The sequence below is a fragment of the Chaetura pelagica genome, unplaced genomic scaffold (genome assembly GCF_000747805.2).
Source record: "Chaetura pelagica isolate M959 unplaced genomic scaffold, ChaPel_1.0 scaffold70, whole genome shotgun sequence".
Lineage (NCBI taxonomy): Eukaryota > Metazoa > Chordata > Aves > Apodiformes > Apodidae > Chaetura > Chaetura pelagica.
In genome coordinates, this window is record NW_009952265.1 from 4890176 (window position 1) to 4917518 (window position 27343).

At 38.4% G+C, this 27343-nt stretch overlaps 1 protein-coding gene across 1 annotated transcript in view; it reads left to right on the forward strand.

Annotated features, from left to right (window-relative positions):
* The window catches only part of MEIS2 (Meis homeobox 2), a 176090-nt gene that overhangs the window by 42307 nt on the left and 106440 nt on the right, over window positions 1-27343 (forward strand). Inside the window, exon 7 of the mRNA XM_010007746.1 lies at window positions 8042-8187. Within this exon, the coding sequence (XP_010006048.1) occupies window positions 8042-8187 (146 nt within the window). The remainder of the gene's footprint in view (window positions 1-8041; window positions 8188-27343) is intronic.

Sequence of the window (27343 nt, forward strand, 5' to 3'; positions counted from 1 at the left end):
GCTGTAAGGAAAATGGAGATGTTCTGATGGCAATTTTCCTTTTCAAAACAATCAATTTTTATCCTCAAAGAAACTACATTAATGATTTAATGAAGGAAAACAGTACAGGATGTTAGCTGTCATCTAATTCACGTTCTCCGCATTCTGCTATATATAAATAACTTCAAAATGGTAAAAGTTAAATATTGATATGCTATTATTAAACTTAATTACTTATCTTCAGCTGCAGGTAGAATTTTAATTTAACTTGGCTATTTAGCCCACATTTGATATTATTCTAATGACAAAAATAACAGGATAGCAAATAAGAAATGGTACTGAAAGTAAAATACAGCTTTTTAATGTATACCAACATTGGTACAGTTGATTGAGGAAACTAAAACCACTATCTCACTTACTCCAAAAGGGGCACAAAACTAAAAAAAGAAAATTGTGTCTTAAAGAAGGTGCACTTTAGGCAATTAAAAAAAATGGGGTTTGTCTCCTGATTTCTTCAAAGGCTTGTTATTGTTGTCTCAGCTGTAGATGAAGTCTGCAGCTGGTCGTCTTAACAGAATTACTATTAGAATGCTAAAAATATTTCTCTAAAAATATATTTTCAAGTGATTTAGAAAGAACTCTATCTAGACTGCAGCACGAAGACATTTTGTATGACAGTGTTAAGTAGGATGAAAAATTTAAGCAGAATAACCACTATTTACATTCACACTGCAAAGTAATTACCAAAGCAGATAAAATACTTACACCTAATTTAATAATGTTTTCCTTCAGCCTAGGTGCCAAAACCTGGGTGTAAACTTCCCAACTCGTGCTGATGTGGGCAAGGGGGGGAATTCAAGTTAAAACCATGTAGAAACAAGTGATTGAACACTTTCCCAGCGAAGTACAAAGTGAGTTTCACTTTTAAACAGAAGGGCATCATAAATCAGCATAAACCACAACTTTTAATGAGTATATCTCCTCTGGAATTGTGCAGTGCTTGCAGTTCTGTGTGAATAAGACAAGGATCTGATCTTACACTCCTTACTCAGGCAAAACTGCCACTGACATTAATGGTAATTTTGCTTGAATAGAACAAAGTGCTTGATGGTGGTTATGCCAGCATGAGGGGTGCAAGATTAGGATAAACGTGCAAAAAAAAGTAAACTTCAAATGGCTGTACCTTTGACTTCTCGAGCTAGCATTTCCTCCAACTACAATGATCTTAATTATAACATTTGCTGGTTCAAAGATTAACATTTAGCATTCTGGGAAAGACTTTCTGGACTTTAGTAACCTGATCAGTATGGTCTCCTTTTGGTCTCTGCCTCTTTCTGGTTCTTTGTATTGCAGGGGAGATGATAGTATCTGGCACATTCCTTGGATGACTTGAAGATAGCAGCCTTCTGTGTTTGGGGCTGAAAGATTGTGAACTCTGTGTTAGCAGAAATGCCACACAGGGGAGGTGAATAGAACATTAAAAAAGCTTTAGCTTTAGGTACTGCAGCGCAAGCAGAGTTGAATTTGAGAGCTGGGACTTAAGTGGACATTTGTCCCTGCTTTCTTTCTTAATAAAATCTGAACGTTAACTGTGGATAAGGGCATTTGAGAGATCACTAAAAATGAATCATTGAGTGCCCAGAAGAGCTTTATTATGATATATTACAGAGAACTTTAGAATATACAGTGTGCTTTTTACGTGCATATCGGATGCCTGTATGAGTTACTATTACAGAAGTAAATTCTTTTGTCCTTTGCTGCAGAGGCAAAATCGTTCACCAAATTAAAATATCTAAATAAAACTTATAAAAAACTGGATCTGTGTGGTCCTTTCTGGCCCTGGGTTCCCATCTAACTTTCTTTTGCCCCATGAAAGGGCAAAAAACCACAAGCTCTGTTGTACTTGTGTGTGTGTGATCCATTTTGAAAAACCCTGACACAAATATTAAATCTGGAAAAAATCTCAGTGCAGAAATCCTGACTGGCTAAATGGAGTTTTTTAAAAAAACACTAAATTTAAAAAATCCCTAGACTGATATCGGGTTCCAGAACGGAGTCCTCATAGGTAGAACCAAGGGAGGTTGCCTAGTTCAGTTTGTTTGCCCCAGTAGCAGTTAGACTGAACGAGTTATTCTGTTCCTTAAGTTCCACATGGATGTTCCCACTGCCCAGTTAACCAGTGTGAAAATACCACAGAAAATAAATTATTAAATTATACTGTTATTACTAACTTGCCAGCCCCAGAGAAACAAATTCAGCCACATTTACATATGTGTCCATCTGTCTGTTTTTACACTTTATGTCTTCAACCAGTGGATGAAATTGTTTTAATCCAAGCTGCAGTCTGATTATTTTTTTCTTTTCTTTTCTGGTGTGTGTATGTTATTTGTAGACGGACACGCATATTCTTGACAGCAGCTAGTTCTTAATTGTCCTTTTAAGCAACCTAATCTATCTGGCCACGGTAGTTTTAACTGAAGTAAGCAGCAGAGTTCTCCATGGATAATTTTCGTTAGTTAGCAGATTGTTACCATCTCAATGTTGCTGAAATCCCTAATCTCAGGTCAGCGTGAAGCTGCAGTGGTTACAATCCTGTTGCCTGATGCAGTGTGAATGGAAGTGCTTTCTGTCAGAAACATGTGGTCTCTTCAGTGGAGAGGCTGCGTAAATCCTGTGTAAATAGAGGGAGGCTAACAAAGGATGAGCCCCTGCAGCTCAGAGCATTTGGAGCCATTTGGAGGCTGAATTTGCTAAATGCTGCTTATACCGCCTGAAAAGTTGAAGAGAAAGGAGCATAAAATCCCTTCTTTTTTCTCTTTCTGCTCCTACCCTGGGGGGAGGGTGTTAAGGGCCAGGGAAGCCTGAGGTAAGCCTATGAAGACTGTTTTTTCAGTGCTCTTTTGAGTGTGAAAAAGGTGGCATGGGTCACTGTCCCCTCTTTAATGTCGGAAAACCCACACAGTTAGTAAATGTTGCATGTAAACTAAAGCATTTCATCCCTTCTCCTGCACTCCACGGCAGTGGGCCGTGAACTAGTCACTTGAAAATCGCAGAAAAATTTCACTTCAACATGTCTGGACAGTTTAGCACAGCAGGAACGTAAGAGAGATCAGTAATTAGCAGGTTGCTTTACTGTTCCCCTTGTCTGCATTGGAATACTTTCTTCATCTGATGTGAAAAAATGTTGGATTATAATGAACAAAGCACAAACATAAGGCTGTATAAAAGAGCTTAAAATTTAAACCAGTGGTCATTAGTTTTCTCTTTAAAAAGCTAGAAAAACCTGTTGTTGGCTTTTGAATATAATCTCAATTCACTTCACAAATAAACATGAGCTTTAAACACAGACAATTAAGAGCCAAAAAAGTCTCCAGTTTTTTGGCAGTGTTAATTAACCAGATTTTAAAGATTTTTCCCTGGTGGTGTTGTGGATCATATTACTAAGTTGAACATCCTTATTAATAATGGTTTACAAGACTTATGTGTCCAGATGGACACATTATAAGTACAAACAAATAATTGCAAATTGTGAATTTAAGCTGCATGCAGATTCTCGTCTTTATTTTAAATTGTATATACATATTTTGCTCCATCAGAATACCAGACTGAAAGACTGTAGAGTATCTTACTTAAGATCAGCACTGCAGCTTTTTTTTTCAGAAAACTTTAACTTGATTTTCATATTGCTTGCACTATTTTTAGAAAAATGGTGAAGTGTCTTGTCTTCCCCTTGCCTTAGACACTCTGCTTTTCTCTCTTTTCCTCTAGTATAACAAACCATAAAACTGTAAGGGACATTTGATGGTAAAGAAACTGAGTTCCAGAAATGTATTTTTGCAGAGATCACTATTCTTACTGCTCTGCCTGTTATGATGGTAATAAAAACTATTTCTGGGGTTTGAATCTGGGCTGTTACAAGGCTTCTGTGCTTTGACTTGAATGGGTTATCCTATCCTTTTCAGTTATCATTTTGTCTAGATTGGGAATCTGTTATTCATCCTGTTCACACATGGTGAAAAGACCAGATGAGCAGCTTCTAAACAGCTCTTGCTTCACCTCTTGCTGGGTCTTTACTCTGTGAGGAACACAAACAAGGACTAGGGCTGAGATAATACTGGTAGTGTGGAGGACTGTAAAAGAGGAATTCATTGATACAATAAGTTTGGACAGGCATTCTGTAGGACTGCACTCTGTTTCCTGAAGAGTCCTTAGCTGTATGAACATGGGGGTCAGTAAGCTAGTCTGTCCAGGGAAATCAGTTTGCAGCAAGTTAAGTCTGAAATTATGGTGAATGGAAACACTGCTCTAACTACTTACTAGGGGCTTTTAAAATAAGAGGTAGTCACCCTTGCTTTCAATGCAGAATAATTTTTCTTGTGGGAAGAAAACCTTGGCACGTGCTAAGAGTGAATGCACAGAGCGCAAGTGTGGAAGCCTAACTTCCCGCTGTGTAAAGAAGACTTTCATCTTCAGCTTCCTTCACAAACCCTTCCCTATAAGAGAAGGTCTCTAAGGAACCCCATAAAGGTCACTTTGCAAAGTTTCTTGTAAACTCTCTCCACCTTTTGTAGGGATTATTGAGACTATTACATAGCATTGCTATAATATTAAACAAGCAGGGTAATATGCCCACTTCTCTACCGACTTGAATCTTGCATATTCATCGACACTTCCACAAAGAGAGCTCCACTTAAGAATTCACCACTTTTCTAGAACAGTTACGGGGTTTTGCGATCACTTGTACTCTTTGCACAAGAATAAACAAGTGAACAGTGTGTGAAGCAGGAGAAAGACAACCTTTTTTTTTTTTTTTGCTACTGTATGAAAGAGAGTCAGTGGCCCAAAATCTGGAGACTTAAATTCCGCACTAGAAAACCGGGAAAACTATGCTGATATACAAGTTCCATACAAGTTTGAACTTGACTCTACTCTTACAAATTATTATCCAAATTAGGATATGAACAGATGACAGAATCACTGGTAATGATGGTTTAAATTATTTAAATTTGGAATCCTTCATACTGCAGTTAAACTACAGTTAATCCTGTCTGCCATAGAGTGACTTACATGTCTGTTCATTTTATTTCACTTTTGATAATTTCTCTTTCTTCATTTAAAGTAACTCATGTTTATACAGATACAGCAAGCTAGGATCAGGCCCTCCACATCCAAGAAGTAAATAATTCCATCCTGGAAAAGTCAGGCTACTTCTGTAACTTCTTGCCACTAGAAAAAGTATCCTCTACTGTGAGCAGTTGTGGTACTATTAAAGATATGACAATACAGCTTAACAGGATTGATCCTGTAGTTCACCAGGAGCAACAAATCTTGCTGTGTTCATCTTCTAAGGTCATTTGGAGGTATGATATTAGAATTTCCTTTCATGAGATTACAGAAAGAATCAGGGAAGCACTGACTCTTATAATTTCAACCACTGATTAAGGTGAGAAGGCAATGTGAGCTTCAGCTGAGCTTTTCTCTCCTGGACTGCTGTTAGTTTTTTAAAGCTAGGATATCAACAATGTCTCCAAAAGGTCCAAACACTGATTTAGCATGTAGGTGACTCCTGCTCACAAACAGGAGAGTATGTATGTGCAGATAGACAAGAATTTTTTCAGAGAGTGAATTTGCAAGTCTGTGATGTAAAAGGATGGTGCAGAGTGGAAGTTTCATATGTGAGTGCATCCTGTGCATACACACGTAGCTTTTACATAGAGACAAAGATATCTTTATCTGAAAGACAGATAGACAAACAGACTGACTGACTTCAAACTTACACTTTTAGTAGGGATTTTTTTCCCCCCATCTCCGGGTACTGCTTTTCAAAATTGCCTGAGGCTACAGTACAGCACCTCAGATCCCCAAGGCCCATTGCCTGGCTCCTAATAGCCACTCTCCATCTGTGTCACATGAACAGCTGATGAGATAGCTCCAGTGTCTGTATTTGGGAGAGCATATCCACCCAGGTTAAAATGCTGGGGTTGCCAAGGAGCAGTCAGAAGCCATTAGTGTTTGTGAGAATTTGCCTTGCAGCAGTTCCTTGGCATAGTGGAAAGTGTGTGTTTGTGCGTGTGTGTGTGTGTGTGTGAGAGAGAGAGAGAGAGATGGGTAGGGTGGAATATGAGGGGGGGAAGGGGCAAGGGAAAGGAGTGCTTTCTAAATAACCAATATCGCACAAAAGTGAACAGTTGGTTACAACATACAGGGCTTCCACGAGCTCTTTGATTAGTTTGTTCTGATTTTACTCTCCTTTCTCTATTATTAACAGAAAAAAACAAACTAACAAACCAAAACCAAACAAACAAAAAAAAACAACCCAACAAGCAAAAAAAGGAAAAGAGGCATGAGAAAGAGAACGGTGACTTCAGGGTCTTGCTCTGGTGTTTGGGCAGATGGAAAGGAGCTGCTCTGCCTTGGGGCAGGGTGGTTGTAATGAAGTGGCCTGTCAGTCTGTAAATAGTGAGGGTCATCTCTTCCATGTGATGGAGGGTATCACATTGCAGTGAAAATGGAAATGTCAATAAAATTAATCTACCAGCTCTTTGCTGTGGCTTTTTCTGTCTCTCTGGTCCAAAAGGGTTGGTTTTTCACAGAGGAGGCAGTGGAAGAAGGGTGATCTGGCATGGGAGGGAAGATGGAGCTGAAATGCAAATTTTGAATCGAATGGATTGTATGTAGCAGCAACATATTTCGTTTAGTAGCACTACGGAGCTAGGCAAGGCTATAGGAATTAGCTCGTGAATCTACAGCATTCCTCAGGAAGCTATGGAGCGTCTAGCTCAGGCTACATTGAGCACAGAGTTTATTGTTTTAGGCTTTCTTGGACAAGGTTTTTACTTAGCATGGGATTTATGGCATTTACTGCTAATGAATGTCTATTCTTAAATTACAAAAACCACCGTCTCAGCACAATTCCCAGATGTCCTTCCAGGACCTCGGCTTCTTAAACACCAGCAGGGAGCATAAACTCTCCACTTCTCTGTTTTCCTCTTTCGTGTGGCTCCAGGCTAATGATGTGTAAGGAAAACACAGCAATCTATAAAGTCTCAGTGCTGTCCCAGTATTCTTCATTTATTTTGCATTTGATTATGCCACAAGTCGGATCTTGTTTCTTTCCTTTTTTTAAAGTTATTAGTTCAAATATTAATGTAGGAATATGGCATATATTGCTGCTCTTGATTGATGCCTTCCCAAAAACAGGAAGACGTGCTTGTATGAATTTTAAGAAAGTAGGGGTCCTGCAATGCCTTGCCAGAAGAGTTTTTCAGATACATAATTTAGATGCCCTCCAGGCAGGCTTTCAAGGCATTTTTGCTGGAGGGCAAGAAAAAATAACTATGACTGTTAAAAGTAAATGATTTTTGCTAATGCACAATTAATGCCAGGGAAAAGCACAGAAGAGAAAGATGTTGATGGAAAGTTCTGATTAAGTGAGAGCTCTACCTTGATGTGCATCTTTTTTTTAAATGATAATAATCACTGATGCAGAGATGTAGAAGTTTTCATGTCATGCAAATGCTATAGGCAGGGTCATACTAGGTGTACGTGTTTGTGCGTGCGTATGTATGTGTGTTGGGAGGTGATGGTTATGGGGAGGGGCTCATCTGACAGTGCGTTATGTGCACTGAACGGTGACATGGTTACTGCCACCTCTGCAGAGGGCTTTGAATATATAGACTACAGAACATTTAACTTGATTACTTATAGTATGTATTCAGAATGGTTGTAGGGATGCATTTACAGTGAATGGGTTTTCTTGTGGCAGGTTTTCCCGCATTGAATCTCATAATTGACAAAGAGCTATTGCACTATGTCAAGCACACAATTATAATTGAATTAATGATATATGCATGTGTGAAATGCAAAATTAGTATTTGGAGAGACACAGTTTCTAGTTTTTACATATTTGTATCAGCACTCTCATACAATGAGAAACTCTAAGTGCCTTATCTAGCAAATCAAAATAAAACTGTGGTAGTGTCTTATTAATTAATTATACTTTTTTGGTTTCTATATTTTTTCATTAAATGTCTCCTCCTTCCTGTTTTTCTCTTTGTTGTAGGAGATGGTTTAGACAACAGTGTAGCCTCACCTGGTACAGGGGATGACGATGACCCAGACAAGGACAAAAAACGTCAGAAGAAAAGAGGCATTTTCCCCAAAGTAGCAACAAATATCATGAGAGCATGGCTTTTCCAGCATCTCACAGTAAGTGGTGCCCAAAACCAAAATAGATTTCTATTCATGTGCCTAATGAGGTTTATTCATCCTTATTAGAAATCAATGGTTTGCATAACTTCTGGACCATTGTTAGGGGTCAATTATTGTTGTCTTTTTTTTTTTTTTTTTTTACTTTTGCATCTAGATTTTATTTTCTTGGCTCTTGGAATCATGACAAATCTGAAAGAAACATATATAGAGAGAGAGACACACATGCATGTCTAGAGAGAGAGAAAGAGAGTACAAAGTCTTAGCAAGGATCATCACCTACATATCAAGTCACCATTTTCTGCTTTGAACAATTAAAAATGTTCCTAAGGACAAACAAGGGGATTTCTTGCTTTACCACATATAAAGATCTGCCTTCTGGATTCTTTATGGCTGGCCTCTGTTTACACAAACTTCCTATGTATGTGGTGGAGGAGAGAGCTCCAGTCTGTGTGTGCTGACATAGGCTGTGGAATGTTAGAGAAGTCAAAGCAGCAGCTTGTGAAGTTGTATGCTACTTTTTGTGAAACAGAAAGCTTACAGATTCCCTGATTCTTCAGTTGCATAACTGTGAGAATAAGCACAGTCTCTCTTCAAGTGCAGCATATTAAAGGTTAGCCATATTCACATTTTGGGGAGAGAGATTATGTATGTGAAAAAGCAATGCTTTGCATGGCCCATTCTTATCCTCCTGTTAGCAATTGGTTTTATGTGTTGGTGTTCTGTTGACAATTATAGCTTCAATTAGGCATCAAAACATAGTTCCACAGAAAACCTAGTAACACTCTTTTTACTTTACTTTGTGTGGGAAATAATGGAAAGTGGTAAAATTATCAATCGCTTTTCCTCTTCCTCTCAGTGTAAAATTGTTTCTCACTTGATAAGGCTTAAAATGCTAACTGTTATTAACTACCTCTTCTTCTGCCAAAGTTTTATAAATTTCCACAGTAGCTGATGTTGGTTACTGTGTAATGATTTCAGGACAAGGTACCCGATTTATTTATGATAGGGGCTATCGAGCTGCTCTGCTAGCAGCACAGCTAAAGGGGGGAGCAATAGATCCACATTTCTAAACCATCATTTTGATGTAAGGACATTAGTAGCAAACTAAGGTGCATTGATCTGGCCTGTGGGGTCAGGATTAGCTGGAATAGCCAGTGTCTCTGCTGGAGTAGTGGTTATTCCTGCCTCCCAGCTATGGCCATTTCAAAGGTCAGATGCCCTGTACCCACTTGGCTCAGAGGAATTAGACAGAACATGAGTCTCTGGGCTGATTACTTAACCAAAGACAAAATAATGAGTCCTAAGCAAATACTGACTAATTGAAAGGGCTGTAAATCCATTACATATTGGTCAGGGATAATCAGGAGTATTTAATCACTTTTATCTATTCAGGAGCACTGAAGCTGCAACAGCAAAGCCCTGAACCTTGCCATGTGCTTATTATTCTCATCATTATCAAAATTACTTCACAGCTGTTCTTTGCTACATCACCTCAGCTGGAGATTTACTAACCTGTAAAATGTTTTTAATTTGGAAGTCGAGTGAGTGTGAGTGGAGGGTTTTTCACTTAGCTGTAGGGTACCTTTAGAAAAGTAGTACAGGCAGACAGCAGAAAGCAGGGCTGCAGATAAACCAGTTTGCTTTGTACATATGTCAGTGTTAACTCCATTTTCTCTTATGAAATTTGTGGTATCTGTTTTTTTTCTCCCTGCTTTCCTTTCTCACATGTTCCTTGAAAGCATTCAACACATGCTTATTAATAACAGTCAAATGCCACTCACTTCTCTTAAGGAAAGTCCTCCTGGCTTTTTGAAATCCCTTTTCCTTGTTTCCATCCTGTCTCTTCTGACCCTCTCCATCCTGCATGTATTAAGGAAATTTGCCATCACTGGTGAGGATGGCCTCGCAAAAATCAAATTAAATGAACACAAAAAAGCCCCAAACCTTTTACCATCCAAGCTTTAATGAGTTTGCAGGTGTTGAAAGATTTACTATGCTGTAATTCTCAGACCTGCAAACTGATAATGGAGACCCCTGACCAGTGCAATGTAAATTTAGAAAGATTCTTGTCATAAACACATGCAGGGAAAGAAGAGAACTCCTTTATTTTAAAGATTTGTCACTTTTTCTCAAATGAGCTTGTCCATTCAAAATACAATGCTGGCTTAGCCAGAACAGTAGAATCTGTGATGTACAATTTTATTGTTTCAAGTAAATATCTTTACAATGGCAGTGCATGATTCAATGTACATTCCTTCATTACTACTCTAACCTTATTTAAAATTGGTTTGTTCCTCCTTTGTGCTGTATGACCTGTTCTTGTATTACAATAATCCCCTGATGTACCCTTTTTTTCTTGCTCTCTCTTTTTTTTTTTTTTTTTTTTTTTTTTTTTTTTAAAAAATAATTTAATTTTCTTTTTTTTTTTTTTTTTTTTTTTTTTTTTTTTTTCCTGTCAGATGCTAGCAGAAACATATTACTAGATAGTATTTTTTTAAGAAACTAATTGAATTATCTCATTATTTTAATTTGTTAAGCAAATGTATTTTACAACTCAGGATGTGTTCTTAAAGAAGGAGCTGCTTAGGCTTTGCCCCCTGAATGGGCCATTGGTACATTTTGACATTCATGCATTCATTAAGGAGTGGAACATAAAAGAGCTCTGGTTGTATTTTTTTTTTCAAACACCCAACCAGCATGGAGCAACTTTTCCATAAGCCACAGGGGTCTCTCTACATATGTTCTCAACTGCAAGCCATTGTCACCTATTCTGAATACCTCAAAAGGACAAATAAAATACTAAAGGCCAACTGTAGCAATTGTTAGCTGTTAGTCTCAATATGACAAAAATCATTAACCTCTGGTTTCCATGTAAGGAGAGGCAGTGGCAGTCCATCTTTTATAGCATGGATTAAACTTGAAATTCCTTTAGACTGTCACATTGAAAGAGAGTAACTCAGTTCTGACTAATTGTATTTACTTATGATTTTAAATAAAATGCCATGTTTTTCCTTTATTCAATCAGTTTGCAAACTCCTAAGGTTAAAAATTGAATTGTTTAAGTGGCTTTTTGGAAGAGTCAGGCACTTGAACTCTGATGTAGAACAAATGTATCTGACAGGCTGTGTCTTTCAAAACAATTTCTAACCCCATCACTGCTTCAATTTTGCAGTAACATTAATTATATTTGAAAAAGGATACACGTGCATGTTTTTATTGTTGGAAATCAGATGCAAGGAGTAGGAGCTTCTGTCATGTTCTTGTTCATTTATTGAGCTCTGTCTTATATTTGGAATTACAACAGTGCCAGAGGAGGAAAGATCTGAGGATGAATTGGTTGGAAATGTGTATGCGTTTTCTGGATAATATCCAGTGTTTAAGAAAGCAGAGGAAATCCTAGTCTGGTAGTATAAGCTTTTCAATAGTACATAAAGATTACAACATCAGAAAGGTAAACCTGACATTAGGCTGTTTTTATTTGAGTTCAAAGGTGGTTAAAGAAAAGAAACAGCCAGAAATCTGACCCAAGCCGAGAGTTTATTCATAGCTTCGGAAGACTCCTTTTCCTCTGTGCCAAGGAGTCCTTAGTACACTCAATTAGCCTCTCAGACATCTCTGCTTTCCTCCCTCAAGTGCTCCCCTATTTGCCCTGCAAAGAACGTATTTGATCACAAAGTGAAAACAGGAAATGCTCAAATGTAAAGACACCTCCAGTTTACACCACTGTTGAGATTAGGATTTCTTACCAGCAACTATACAGAGCACCCCCACCCCCCGCTTCCCCTGCCTCCCATACCCTTTTGAAGGATGGAGGACCTTTAAAATGTATGTACATAATCAGAAGAGAGCAAAGTTATAAAGGAAGTAATTATTCTGTTCTGTGGACTTGTTCCTCTGGTATTTCATCCTGCTCTGCAGCATAGTGTATCAAGGACTACACTTTTGCTACATTCAAAGTTTCCCCCCCCCTTTCTTTTACAGAGCTGGTACAACAGAGACACATTTATTCTTTGGCACTTACCTGGACTGACGCCCTTTGTTAAAATTCGATTTTGGTTATTTATTTTGTTGAGGTCTGTAAGAAGATGAATATCCTAACTAAAAGTACCAGATATCCCAATGGTGACATGAAAACTAAACCTTTTTAAAGACAATGCTGGGTTCCTAGTTGGTGGTATTTAGGATGGCTCCCCTGAAGCTAGTGGAGTAAAACTGCTTGTTTTGTTTGTTTGTTTGTTTGCTTTTTTTTTGCTAGCTGAAGTTCTGTCTCCTAAAATTTGTTTGAACAGTGTCATTTTAGTCTGATTTCTGTAATCTTCTGGTTGAAAGTCTTGCCTTTTACAGAGTCTCTTGTAGATTTTGATTTCATTGGCTTCAGTGTCAGGCTAGAATAAGTTCAGCTGGAACCAGCTACAGCTTTTATACTTACCTGAATTAATTTTTTCACTTTCAGGATTTTGGTGGCCAGATTGGATAGTCTTACTGAAACAGATTTTTTTTTTCTGTTTCTATGTGGGTGTATCTGAGAATATAATGTATCTCTATCATATTTTAATGAATGGCTCACCAAGCCTTTTATACAGGGCAGATATTTAATTTATTTATTTATTTATTTTTGACTGTAGAGATTAATGTCATCAAACAAAGCAAATTTTGCAAGCTTTCAGAATAGTTGAAACGATTCCACATTCATGACTATCTATTTCCATATTCTGATTTTAGGAATAATACCTAAGGGAGCACTAGGAAAACAGCTGGCTACTGCATTCTATACTGAATTCTTACTCTTAAGTCAAACACTAAAAGAACAAATCTCTTGAGAGTCCTGGTCCAGGAGAAGCATTATTCACATTGCTGTTTTTGTTGTACTTTAAAAAAAAACAACAAAAAACCAAAACTGAAAAGATGATAGACCTTTGTTGAATTAAAATGGCCACAAGATGTCTGGGAGATGCAAGAAAAACACAGGAATGTGAAGGCATTTTATTGAATTTTAGTGGTTGTATTGGACTGCATTGTAATGTGCGATATGCTCCCAGGTATATTGAGGAGAGGGAAGATGTCCTCAGATTCTCCTGTAAAATGACCTGTGTGTGGGTTTGCATGGCTGCTGTTGCCTCTTTGGTGCACTCTGTAGTGAGAGAGTTGGAGGAGCTTAAGGTGCCACTTTATTCTAGGTCTGCTTTTTAGGCAGGGCTGACCATGTGCTGAATTTGCAGACAGTTGCCTGCTTGCGCAGGACAGAACTCTTAGATTGTACAAACACCGCCCAGCTGGAACCATGTCCTGCAAAATAATATCGCTCCCATTTTTAGCTGAGTAAACTTTGGGAGGAGAGGTTAAATTATTTCACCCAAGTGCTGAAGAAAGATCAGTATCGGAACGTGCAACTCCTATGACCTGTGGTCGTCGGGGTGTTGGAGCTATGTGTCTTTGTACCCCAGAGTTGTGTTGGTCCCTCACCAGAAGAGCTGTTGGCGGCTGTTGGCATTTGTTGTTATTGCTGGTGGTAGCGTAGCCGTCTCTCATGTCACCAGCATGCTCCTGCCTTGACTGTCTATGCTACAGTGTCACCAGCCTGGCCAGAATAACACTGGAGATCTTTCTCAAAATGCCACTTCTGATCCCAGGCCCAAACGTTTCATCTTGCGAGTGCTCCTAGTCCTCGGCCATGAATTCTGTGCCCAAGATTCAGCAACAGACTGAATCTTCATGTACCCTTCAAAAGCCACAATCTTAAAAAAAAAAAAAAAAAAAAAAAAAAAAAAAAAAAAAAAAAAAAGAGCCAAAATAGGGTGGGGGTGGGGCTTTGTTTGTTTTAAAAATGGAATCTGAGATTAGATCTGACATTTCTACATCCACCCCCTACAGAAGAGGGAACCCAGGGTCATGGGGTGTGTGGGCCTCAAAAGCTAGCTTTGTCTGGGAGTGGTTAATCTAATCATTGTTACATAGACATCTGTTATTTCTTCTGAAAAATTGATGCTTTTGTGACACAATGATCCATCTATTTAGTACAACAGCCTGAGTAATTAAATTAAAAAAAGAATATTTTTGCAGGAGCATGTATTATAAAACTGCTATACCTCCTCATACCAGTGAAAAGGCTGGGGAGAGGGAAAGGAAAAGGGGGAGAGGGAGAGGGAGAAGAGTGCTTTAAGCCCTGCATTGTTTTCTGCTGGTTGGAGGAAAACATCTGTGAATTGTTTGAACTGAACCTTAGCAGGGACTGTCTGAATCTGTGTCATCTCTGTTTAATTTCAGGAAATGATGTCACAGAGCATTAAATAACAATGCTGCGTGATTTATTTTTACTTGTACATGCTGTCCTAAGCATTTCGGTTACATGGCAGTGTTTTCAATTAAGTGCAAGCTTTTGGTTTTAAAAAATATACTTGGTAATGCTTTTTTTTTGTGTATGTGTAGGGGGGTTGGATGGATATGGGGAGGCTGGGTATTTTAGGGGGTCACCAAGGTTCAGGGCTGTTGGAGGGCTCCAGGCCCATTTGTCATGTGCTTATTTGTAGTTGGGACTGGATGTCAGCGCTCTCGTCACCCATGGCAACCTCCAGGACTGTGGATTTGTTACAAAGCCTGTCTGGGGGAGAAAAAACGCTAAATATTCCGAACCGATCCGTCAAAAGACCTATTAGATAGTTATAGCTGGGCCTGGGTACTGTAGCTTCTGCCTCGATCAAACTTTCTGCACTCCCCCTTCTTCTGCAGAAGAATAGAGGACATAAGTCAATTCTGTCTGCCATCTGTCGCCTCTCTCCCCGCTCCTCAAATTAAAGAGACAGTCCAAAATTTAAATAATCAGATACAATCACAGGAAGCCCGCCTGGAAATTATTACATTTGCATTCAGGTTTTTTTTGTTGTCTTCTCATTTTATTTTGAAAGGGTGTGTGTATGTGTGTCTTTATTGTACTTCTATGGGGATCTAAATATGGTGTGTGTTTCTCCTTCAAAAATAGCATTCTGAGAAATACTGGATTTGCAGTGTCACCAAGTTGTTATCTAATAAGATTGCAAGTTTTATATAGGGTGAAATTCACACACACATCAAACAATCCCAAATTGTGAATTCTGCAAGGGAGCAACTGAAATGCACTGCCCCTCCCCTCTGGCTCTCCCTTTCACCTTCATCCTCTTCCTCTCCCTGAATCCTTGGCAGGCTTAGGGGCTGCAGCAAAGTCTTTTCACAGCTCTACCAGGATATGAGCTCTTGAGCCTACCTAAAGGTCCTTTTCCAGGCCTGTTATAATAGTTTTCTGCCCTAGTCTGTTGTTATCTAGTTATGCTTTATCTTGCTTTTTTTTTTTTTTTTTTTTTTTCCACCACCCTGCCTGTTTTTGCCTCCTCCTCATCAACAGGCAACACAACGTGTCAGGACTGCAGTAAGGAGAATTTCATTCATGTGGCATATGAGGTCAGCCACTGCCAAACCATCAGAAAATATAGCTGCATGTTACTTCCCAATTTAATATTTTACTTGCCATTTTCCAACAGGGAATTACTGAGAACAGAGTATAACAAAAACCATGTGTATGTTTTTTAGTGGAGATGTGGTTAAAAGGCCTCGACTGAGCAAACTGAACATGGCCTAGGAAAAGATAGGATCAGCCACTGGTGTTTTCTGGTTTTTATTTTCAGATTACAAAGCTTCGCAGAGTCAGTACAGGAATTAAGTGAAAAGAAAATAAGAAAGAATACCAAGGTCTAAGTAATGAAATCCTTAAAGTGACTGAAACAAGGAAGTAGTAGTGACAAGAAATCATTTATATAGTGTTGTGGCTTCCAGGATCACAAGGTAAAAGGGGATTTAACTAAAGCATATGCAAATATATATAGCATTTGAACATTCCAAGAATGTTGCACTAATAAATGTTGTGCAGTGCAGCCTTTTACAATCAAGATCAAAGTCAACTAGAGGTGAGAATTCTTTGAGTGTCTTTACGTTCCACTACCTAAACCATCTGTCAGCAGAAAACTCATAGTTTGTTGCTTTCTCTATATGATGTTCACATGAGTGTACATGTATATAAAGTATATTTTTAGGGAAGAAGTAATTGCTGTTCTTTGTGAAAAGTGATACTGCCTCTCAGTTTTGCCTCAGGCCATGTTTATTTAAGACCTCCCTTTCAAGATCCATGAGCAAGAAGAAGTTAGAGAAGTTATCTGCAAAATTAGAGTTACAGTGAAAAAGAAAAGTCTATTTCTGCAAACAGTCCTACAACTGCTAATAAATGGAGATGTCATTTCTCATTGTTGTCTAATGAAGAGAGTAGTTTATGGCAGACAATATTATTCATAGTGTTGTGGAGTTTGCCTTGAGTTATGATACTTAGAATACCATGCGTTACATATTTAAGAGTTGATTGGCAGCAGTCATTTGAAGTATCCAAAGCAATCACTGACATCTTTAAAGATTTATTATTGTCTTTAAGCATAATGGCAATACAGTTTTCATGCTTTTACATTTGCTATTTTTATTTTTAACTACTAGCCCCAAATCTGCCAGAACTAATTTCAGTTGTTTTGTCTAATAGTGGATGATAGGTTGTCAACTCACTGTATAATGCCATAAAGACTTTCTAAATCTTAGTTTTACCTTTTTATGATGGCAGTTCAAAACACTTATTTTATTTGTAGCAGTTGACTATAAAATGTTTAATATCTCCTAACATACTCTTAAAATCTCAGTGCAATGCATCAGAATAGCCAAGCAAATAGTTTCGTCTTTAAAATAAATCTGCATATGTTAATTTGTTTAATGCTATAGAAATTTGGCTGTCATCTGTATTAAGGTTTTGTTTGGTCCAAAGTGCATTTCAAAGTGGCAGCTTGATATTCTAAAGTGGATATACTGTGGAAATACTCTCTGACTAAACTAAATAGCAATGGAAAAGCTCCTGTTCACTTTCTTAATGTATACTAAGTATATAAAAGGAGCAGGCTTTTGTGAGATCATGGCCAAGCCTAGACTACTTTGAAGCTTCTTATGCCAATTAAAACAATCCCAAAGACAATATAAGCTGCATTGTTAGTTGGTATTCTGTGAACATACTTGGATCTTTATGAAGGCAATTCTCTTTCCTCCTAGGTAAGGTAAAAAATGCAGGTTTAATTTCCCTGTGTTCAGTTATTTGCAGATAATTTATAGACTTGTGCCTAACAGTGTATACTTCTCAGTCCTGCTTCCATTCATTCCAGTGGAACTCTGGTACCTTTGAAAAAGCTGGAAAACATGGGAGATGAAACACTGAAATAATAACAGGAGATGGACAGACACACTCAATTTTGTGTCTTAGTAAGTGTTAAACTTTATAGCCATTTTATCCACAAATTATACCTAACAAGTCTTTCAAGGATCCTCTGTTTTATGATTGAAAGATGTATTTCTTGAATGTTATTTGACACTTTCTGTCCTGTAGCTAAACCTTCACTGCTGACTCCAGGATGCAAGCTCTGGCAGGCATGGGGAGATTTCAGTTCTGCTTCTAGCACAATTCTGCTGTGGTCACAACCACAGCAAGGAACCATGCCTCAGTTTCCCTGTGTAAATAGGATGGCATAATGGTGGTGACTGCTTTTCAGAGAACTTTTGAGATATACAGACAAAACCCTGTGTGAGACCTCTGTCTTAGCCTTAGCTTCATCTGAATCACAGAGACCTGCACTTCTATTGTGGTTTTATCCTGCTGCCGAACTAGCGTGAACTAGCCATGCAGTGCTTGTACAAATGCTTGAACTTCTGTAGGCTTTAAAAGTTCAGGATGATTTTCCCTTTATGAAGAAGAATCTAATATAAAGTTAAGAGTGTTGTGTTCTTTGTGGTCCACCATGAAAATGTTGGCATTTTACTAGGGCAGGCCACCTGAGCCTTGGGCTTGGGATATATTGGTTTTCAGGTCCTTTTCTTTCTGGTGACCTGAAGTGGTGCTTATTGCCTCTAAATGGTATAAAATATCTTTCCCAGAAAACATCAGAAGAACAAACCTTGGGCATTAACTGCTGGCCCTGGAGCAATAGTCAGCATAAAGGGAGTGCAATAGTACTAACAAATGCATCTTTGTACTTCAAGAAGTCACTAGTGGATATTCCCCTTCTCAAGAGCCCAGGGAGTTTCCTGAAGTAAAATAGGACTTTGGCAGCTTTCCAACCAGTCCTGATCCTTCTGCTCCCTCTGTTGATTTATTCAGGTGCTTCCCACTTGTGCAACCCACTTGTGCTTGAATTAAGAAAAGGGAAGCAGAAGGATGACCTAGAGTAATGAGTAAGGGACAGAAAAGCTACCACAAAGTCCCTGATTCATGTTGGGATGTTTGCTGCCTAAGGAGGAGCATATGCAGAAAGCTGACAGATATTTTGATAGTCCAAGAATGGACTATTCATTGACATGGGCTGTGAACAGTGAGAAAGGTGATAACATATGTGATATCAACGGGAATAAGGAGCATTATGTGGTCAGAATAGTGATGTGTGTATCTGGGGGAGTCAGCAAAAGAATGGTGCACAGGAACATATAGGTACATAGGAAAAGTGGCACTCCTAAATTGCAAGTAAAGTTAGTTAATTTAAGGAATCAGTTCAAAATCTAAATGTTTTTTAAAGAATGCTTTAATTTGAGCTAGAAAGGGATATTCTGATGATCTCTTTCAGATATAAAGTAGGAAATTAAATGGAAATATATGTGAAAACATTAATTGTTGTGAAAAACAATGAGGAAAATAATTTTATTTACTTCTTCCTTCCACCCTCCTTTACTGCTTTGGCAAGACTATTCCAAGAGTTATATTACTTGCTCTATCTCTTTTCAATTCTGTTTCTTCCAGTGTCACTTTGACACTGTACACCATGAGCTAACTTCTCTTAGGAAAGACAGGTGGTATGAACTGTGGATGGTGTAATAATCTGCATTGGGGCAATCCTAAGAAGCCCACATTACTCCACATATTATGTCTACTTATATCTCAATTTTAAACGACCTACTTTGTATGTGTTTGTTGTATGGTGGCCATCAAATACCAAGTAAACACTTCTCAGACCAGAAAAAATCCCACTACTTAGTGCATATCTATCCTAGGCATTTTCAGACAATTCACTCTGATAATTAATCTTAGCTGTCCTGGCTCTGTGAAACCTGAACTTACATCCCACAGTGATCTTGGATGCAAACAAACTTCAGAGAAAGAAAAGCCCTTGCCTCTTTCTGTCTCTTTTCTTCCCCCAAAGCTGCCCATTTAGAGAACATTATTGCTTGCAAAGGATATTAAATCCTACTATGAACCTGTGCAAGACTACATATGCATCAGGAAAATACAATGTCTACAAACAAACAAGAGGGTGGTGTTTTGCCAGCATGGGTACAAATAAACATAAACCTAGAACTGTTAAATTATGTGAATACTACTCAAAGGCCCAGATGGAAAAGTATGAAATATATTAAATGTTTTGGTACCCGTCTCTCCAACTTGATAATGCTGTAAGGTGCTCTACTGCCTCCTGAACCAGCACTGAGGCAAACTTCTTGCTGAGGCTGAAAACTCTTTCAAAAAGGCCTGAGGGCTCATGAACTTTCTACTCAGTGCCTTGTAGGCTCACTTTGCAACAAGGTATCTTGCCTAAAAGAGGCCAAGCATCACACAACTGAGCTGGTGGGAAATTCAAACTGTTCTAAGCTGGGAAGTCAATACAGCTACTGTAGTGAAAGGTAAAGTTCAGAGTGAGATCATTGTGGTATGATCTCATGCTGAACATAAGGACTGTTTTTTTTTTCTTGATTATAAAACTAGCCTGAGGCCAACCTAGTGAGAGTCTAAGAAAGATACAGAAGGATGTTTGGAGAGCTCTTATTCCCAAAAAAGTGTAACAAAGACTGAATGAAGATGAGAGAAATGAGAGCTGTATTATTCTTTCAAGCGCTCTCCCCATCCATCCCAAAAACCTAAGATCTTGCCATGGACACAGAATGTGCAGACTGAATCAGTGAATAAGCAGAGGCTACAAACAGAAGAGGAGAAACTATTGAGCAGGAACAAAATGCCTTGCAGGAATAATGGAATTCAAGAACCAAAGAAACCCCCAGTTGTTGAGACTGTAGAACAATCTGTGGAAGTGCCTTTGCTTAGCACTTTTAAAACTATATTCCAAAAAGCATTTGAAGAAATACTGCTGAGAAACATCTTGCATTCCTGGCGTTACACTAAAGCAGCATTGCCTGAAGAATTTATCATATTTCCATGTTTTCATATTAATGATTAAAAATGGAAAAATATCCTGAAATTAGAGCTGTTTTCAGAAGGAAACTTTCCCAAATGTGGCTTCCTTCACATTTAAGTTTTTGTTGTATTTGTTTCAACTTTAAAAATTCTGTTTCATTTATCTGTCAGTAGAAAAAATTATTGCAAAATTAACTGATGAAGTCAAACTAGAAATGGGCTTGGGACAAAAAATGAAAAGTTAAGCTTAAGATAGATATTTCATTACTTTTCCTTCAGGAGTTGGGAATTTGAGTGGGTGCTGAAGGTCAGCCAGGCTTGGGCTCTGTCAGAACAACAAAGGAAGTGATTTTGGGTTGAGGATGTTATGTTATGGGTGGAGAATGGATTGAGAATAACGCTGAGGAAAAGGACTTGGTGGTGTTGGTTGATGAGAAGATCAACATGAGCTGGCAGTGTGTGCTTGAGGCCCAGAAATCCAACTGTATCCTGGGCTGCATCAAAAGAAGTGTGCCCAGCAGGTTGAGGGAGGTGATTCTACCCCTGTACTCTGCAGTCATGAGACCCCACCTGGAGTACTGTGTCCCGTTCTGAGGCCCCCAATGTAAGAAAGACATGGACCTCCTCAAGTGAGTCCAGAGGAGCGCCGCAAAGATGATCAGAGGGCTGGAGCACCTCTCCTATAAAGACAGGCTGAGAGAGTTAGGGTTGCTCAGCCTGGAGAAGAGAACGCTCCAAGGAGAGCTAATAGAAACCTCCCAGTATGTGAGGGGGCTACAGGAAAGCTGGGAATGGACTTTTTACCAGGGTGTGTAGGGATAGGATGAAAGGTAATGGTTTCAAGCTGAAAGAGGGTAGATTTAGATTAGACATTAGGAGGAAATTCTTTCCTGTAAGGGTAGTGAGACACTGGAACAGGTTACCCAGAGAAGTTGTAGATGGCCCCTCTCTGGAAGTGTTCAAGGCCAGGTTGGATGGAGCTTTAAACAGCTTGGTCTAGTGGAAGGTGTTACTGCCCATGGCATGGAAGTTGGAACTAGATGATCTTTATGGTCCCTTCCAACCAAAACTGCTCTATGATTCTATGTTAAAAAACACCTCACTTTCAGGTATGCAGAGACTGAGTAACAATACATACACTGCTCTCTATTCAAAGTATGTGAAGCTTCACAAATATCTGGGGAAAAGATAGGTCTGAAATGTTCCCCAATTTTTCTAGCATCTACTCCAACATGAGTGCAATCTCTGGCTCTATTAAAAGTCAACCCAAAACACCAACTGTTGCTTGACCATTCAAAACCCACACTGATTTTTTTAGGAAACAGATTCCATGCAATTTTAAAGCAAAATGAGGTTGATTATGGATTACCATGGAAATTCAAATACCAACACAGGTGAAAAACATGGCCTTTCCACCTGTTTTTCAGTTACAGACTTCTATGGCATTTTGACTCCAGGATTTAAAACAAAGCTTGGGTCCTCAGAGAGGCAGAATGACCCCAAGAAAATATTGACTGAGTGCCTGCTGACTCAAACTGCTGAATTTCACACATAGCTTTCCTCAAAAGCATCAAGAAGAAAGAGATTGTATTTTGAATTTTAAAATATTTTTTTCTCTTGAACATTACCTTATAATAATGTAACTGTGGGGTTCCGCATTTGTCTCATTGACTTCCAGATCAAATGAGCTCAGGGTACACGGCAGAATTTTTTTTCCCCCCTTTTTTTTTTTTTAATCTTCATTGCCTGGGATCTGAGATCCAAGCTGGATTCTTTCTGGCTCATTTATTGGCAGAAATACGGATTATACAATAACAGTAATGTTGCAATTACAATAGTAAATCTAGGCAATTACAATAATAAATAGACGATGGAGTAGCCAGAATAAAGTCCAGTTTTCTTGCCTATAGCTAGGCCAGCTTTATGAAGAAAAATAGCACAAACTTCTACTATGGTTTGAAGTCAATGGCATTCTTTGTCAGCAGAGAATCAAATGCAATTCAGACACACAACGACATAAATCTGTTCATTAAGTTAGTCACTTTTCAGGATATCACTGGTTAGTTTTGTTACTGTTCTTCCCTTTTCCTTTTTGGTGTGTTGTTTTTTGTTTGTTTGTTTTTTTTGGTTATGTTTTTCTGTTTGGTTCAACATAGAGTAGTGAGTCAGGCCTGTTTGGAAGATTTTTAAAGTGAAGTGATAGGCCAAAAATCTCTTATTCTGCCTCTTAATTATCCTTCCCAGGAATAGGCTTGTGTATCTATTTTGAAGATGCTGTTGACCTGAAGTACTTTTTGTAGGATTTTAATATACATTTCAGAAGTTACCTGCATGAGAAAAGAGAGGGGAGCTTTCTAAGGCTGCATGTTGAAATCCTTCTAGATGCCAAAGTGGTGAGTGCTGACCTTTGCTCTCTGATCAAGGAGTCTTCTGGCATAGAGCTGAGTTTTCCTACTGCTCTTCAGAACTGTAAATAATGTTAGCACACCCTGAATTCAGTGCATGCAGCACTTTACATTACTATTGTGTATCTTAAAATAAACAACATTGCAAGCTGTTTATTTTGGTGTTACTATGTATGCATTTTTTAAACAGTGGTTACTTAAACAAATGTCTCTGTTCCCACAGCACTTAAAAGCTGGTGTTTGCTCATTGTGGTTTTTGGGTTTTGTCACTTTTGTTTTGATTATTTCTGAAAATCACACTCGAGGATACAGAAGACAGGAGTTAGTTGTACTTGATCCAAACAAATGCTTCATGTCACAGCTTTTTCTTTATGCCAGCTTTTCCCAAGTTCCCAGCAGAAGTAATAATTTTAGTTTAGAGCAAATTTAGAGATTACCAGTATTCCAGACTGGATGAGACTGCGCTTAAATGCATTTCTGTAGGCAAATCAGGCCATGCTTATGTTATCAGAATTTATCAGAATTTGCTATCAAAGATACCATAATTGTTTAACTAACATTAGTACAGATTATTTATTTATTGCTCAGCAAAAGAAAAGGTGCAGGGGGGTGAAAATTCAGGGAAGTGAAGGTTTTTATATCTCCTTTCCCCCTCTCTTGGTCAGTCTTCATTCATCCACTCTACAGTTCTCAAGTGTTAGCACCATGAGTGCAAAATTCAGTGGTTGGAAAAGCTGTTAAGAGATTGACGCAAAAGCCATTATCAAAAGCATCAGCCTTTACAAGCCGTGTTGTCATAGCTTTGTGGCCCTCTATCCGCCTAGGGAACTCAGAGGAAGCTTGTTGGTCTGACACAGTTCTGCCAGAGGGCTGTGTTCTCTACACTGTCTTTTTAAAAAAATAAATGGTAGAGGTTTTAGTGATGACTCTTTTTTTTGCTTTTCCAGGGTACCCTATTCACAGATCTTGGTATATTTAGCTAGATGCTGTTAAAAAGACTAGGAATAAACTTGTTATTGCTCCCTCTGCTCACCCTCTCCACCTTTATAAAAAGTGGCTATTTCAATAGTCAATATGTGACTATGGATGCTCTGTTCCACTTCGCAGATTTTTCCTAGATCATCTTCAGTTAGTCCTTTCTGCTAGGGAAGAAAAATACTTACCTGACTCTATGGAATTGTGTCTTAAGAGGCTAAGTCAACAAAAGTCAGAGAATTTCTGTGAGTGGGTAGCGAATGCTGAGGATACAGTAGGAAGGCCACCATCACCTATTTTTTAGCAGAGGCAACTGTGATGCATAGGCTGGATTGTGTGCATTGTTAAAAATGGATTGTCATCCAACCACCTTCAGTTGCTCACTTCTGAGGGATAGAGAGTGGCTGGAAATGCTGGGGTGATTCTTGTGGAGAAAAAGCTTAACAAGAGTGCTCCAACAAAGCTGGGAGGCATCACTAAATGGTACTAAAATAGTTCCAAGACAACCACTGGATCAGAAAGCCTCAAGCAAAAGCGTTTGGTTTCCTTATGCTTGGACATAGCTGAAAACTGAGAACGGATTATGCATCTATAGAACTCGTGAAGGCTGCCTGTCTTTTTGCAACAGAAAGTTATCTCTTCATTCAACAGCTAATTGCACATGATTTTAATCAAGCAAGATTCTTAGATAAGGAGAATTAGTGTTTGAGAAAAATTGTGAGTGCAGTTCTTTTCCAACCTGTGTTGACTATAAACCAGTTTGTCCTCCTGCGTTATGGTCTTCAAAGATAAACAGGTTGAAGGGAGTGCTACAGTCTTTGGCACAAATACAGTGTATCTCAATGCTTTGTTGAGCAAGTTGTGTGCTTCTGAGAAAGAAATAAGAAGTTGCTTGTATTTTTCAAAGTAGTTAAGATTTTAAAATTTTCATTTACAGATCAGCAGGTGTTGATTTTCAGCATTGCATATACACCTGTTTTCCTCTGAACATCAATACACTGGATAACTCCTGCTCTCTCAGCAGACCTACTATGTGACAATGAAGGATGAGAGAAACATTAGATAAAGACAACTGTCCAACAGCAGAGCACTTGGACTATATCATTCGAACTCCTGAGGGAGGACAGTGCAATATACCAATGTTCCCCAGCCTTCTTATTAATTCTTCATCTTTTTTATCTAATTTGCAGAATCCTTCCTTTTTATTATTATTATTTTTTAAAAAAATATTTTCACCTGTGGGTTATCTTTATCCTAATCAGCCCTACGATAAGTCTTCCAGGTCAGATTCGTCTGCTGCTTCTCTCACTGAGATATAGTTTAAAACTTCTGCAATGTTAATATATGTATTTAAAATAATTTTGCACATTTTTTTTCACTGTAAATACTATGCCAAAACCCTAATTTGTGAATGAGATTACTAGCATAATTTACATCTGTACATAAACATTCCTCCTCTTCTATCAAAAAAATGGAAAATGGCAGAATGTTTACAATTTTTTAAATGCTCTTAGCAGAAAGTAAAACCACTTAGCAGGAGAAACGTTTTGTGAGAAGGAGAAGGTAATATGAAATATTTTTAAAGCATTTTAACAAATGTTTTTGTCTTGTTTTTGACAAAATAAGATCTGCTCTATTGGCCAGACCAATGGTCCACTGAGCCAAATAGGGGTCAGCAGTAGGTGGTGATGGGGCCAAGAAATGATAAAAGTATAGGATGATCCCAGTAGGTCCTCCAAGCTTCTTCTAGGCCCAGGTTTAAAGAGTTTCTGAGCTGAAAGTTTATATCCATACTGTAATGTTTAAAAGTATCTACTTTTATTTTTGGGGCCTGCTATGGACCAAACCATGTATTCATGAGCTACTGTTCAAACAGCTTGATTTTGGATTATTTGAGTCTTCAGGGACATTTGTTAGAAACTTTTCTGATATGTAATGGGACATTTGAATAAACTTCCCATTTCTTAATGTGAGACCTGAGTCTCTAAGCTCTAATAAAGAAAAAAAAAAAAAAAAAAAAAAGAGAAAGAGGGAGCAAGGATATCAAATTACACTTGGTTTAAAACCAAACCTTCTCTAATGTATCAACAGAAAAAACCTAGCATCCCTGCAGCTTTCTTCAAAATTTTTGTGAAGTGTTGGGAAAATCTTTTCTTCTCCATTTGGAGGGAACCCTGATTATACCTCTAACATCAGTTCAGGTCTTTTTGGTGTCCCATGCTCCATCACTCTGATCCTTCTCTTCACATGATTGGCTCTGGCAAAATAAGTCTCTGATTAGTCTACGTATTTGATAGTATGCTTTTAAATAGATATCCCCGATGTGTTCTGTCTGAAAGCAGTCACACCACAGTTTTGACATAAACTAATAATGTGCAGAGCTGAATCTTTGGTAGCTAGTTCTTGCACCCCCCCCCCCCCCCCCTTTTTTTTTTTTTGTTGTTTTGTTTTCTCCCTACTTCATATGGCCCCTCTAGAGCTGCTGGAGGGCGTTGTTGAGAAGTTGCTACTGTTGATACAGTTGCTATTAATCACAGTCTGCCATGTTGTGACGCAGGTTCTAATAACATCCCATTGAGCTGCTGTTGTATGCTGGAGGCTTACCAACTGCACTAGGCCTTTGATATTCATCTCACACCAGGATAAAGAAAATGTAGAGTTTAAAAAAAAAACCTGCAAATAGGCAAAGAACAAAAAAAAGGGGGAAAACAGCAAAATCAAAACCAGACACGCTTTCTGTGTACTGCTTCGTTTACCATGGGAGAAGCAAAGCTATAAATCTCTGCTGTGTTGTTTGAAAATTGAACATGCAGCTGCTAAATTTATCATTCATTCTTTGTTGTTTCTGGATAGTAGCTGCCTGACTTGGCTGACTTTGGTTTCTGTCCCCTCCTCAATAACAATTTTTGTTGTTGTCATTGTTTCAATACTTCACACACCCAAATCAAAATTTTACTGGATCAAAGAGTATTGGAGGATTTAGTAAAGTGATCATAAAAGGGAGGAGGAACAAATTTGCTGCGTGTTACACATCATGCTTCCTTGGCAACTGATTCCCTCACATTCATAATTACAGGGACATAATTTTTAAAAAGCAGCACAGTGAGGGGAGGAGGGAGAGGGAACACTTCCTTTCGTGAAAGGCCTTTGCGATTTTTTAAAAATGAGTTTCTTTGAAAATAATTTTTTAAAAGTTCCCCCATGCGCTCTGTAAATATTAAACCTGGAGCCTGATAGAATGGTACAAACACCTTCTTTTGTTAGCATGTCTTGTCCATGTTGAACTGCAAAGGAAAAAAGGTAGAAAGCGAGCCTGCTACAGATGTGAATAGCTATGAATATTCATGAATGCCATTGCTCCTCCTTTTCTACTGGCATCCAAGCCATTCTCATCTCCCTCTCCCTCTCTTTTTTCCTCTTCTCCTTTCCATTCCCTTTCCTTCCTTGAGACTGAACAAGACTGTGGTTTTATTTTGGTAACAGACTGCTATGATACAGTTATCAGCAGCCTTAGAAGCCTTTTATTTCCATTTAAAAAAAAAAAAAAAAA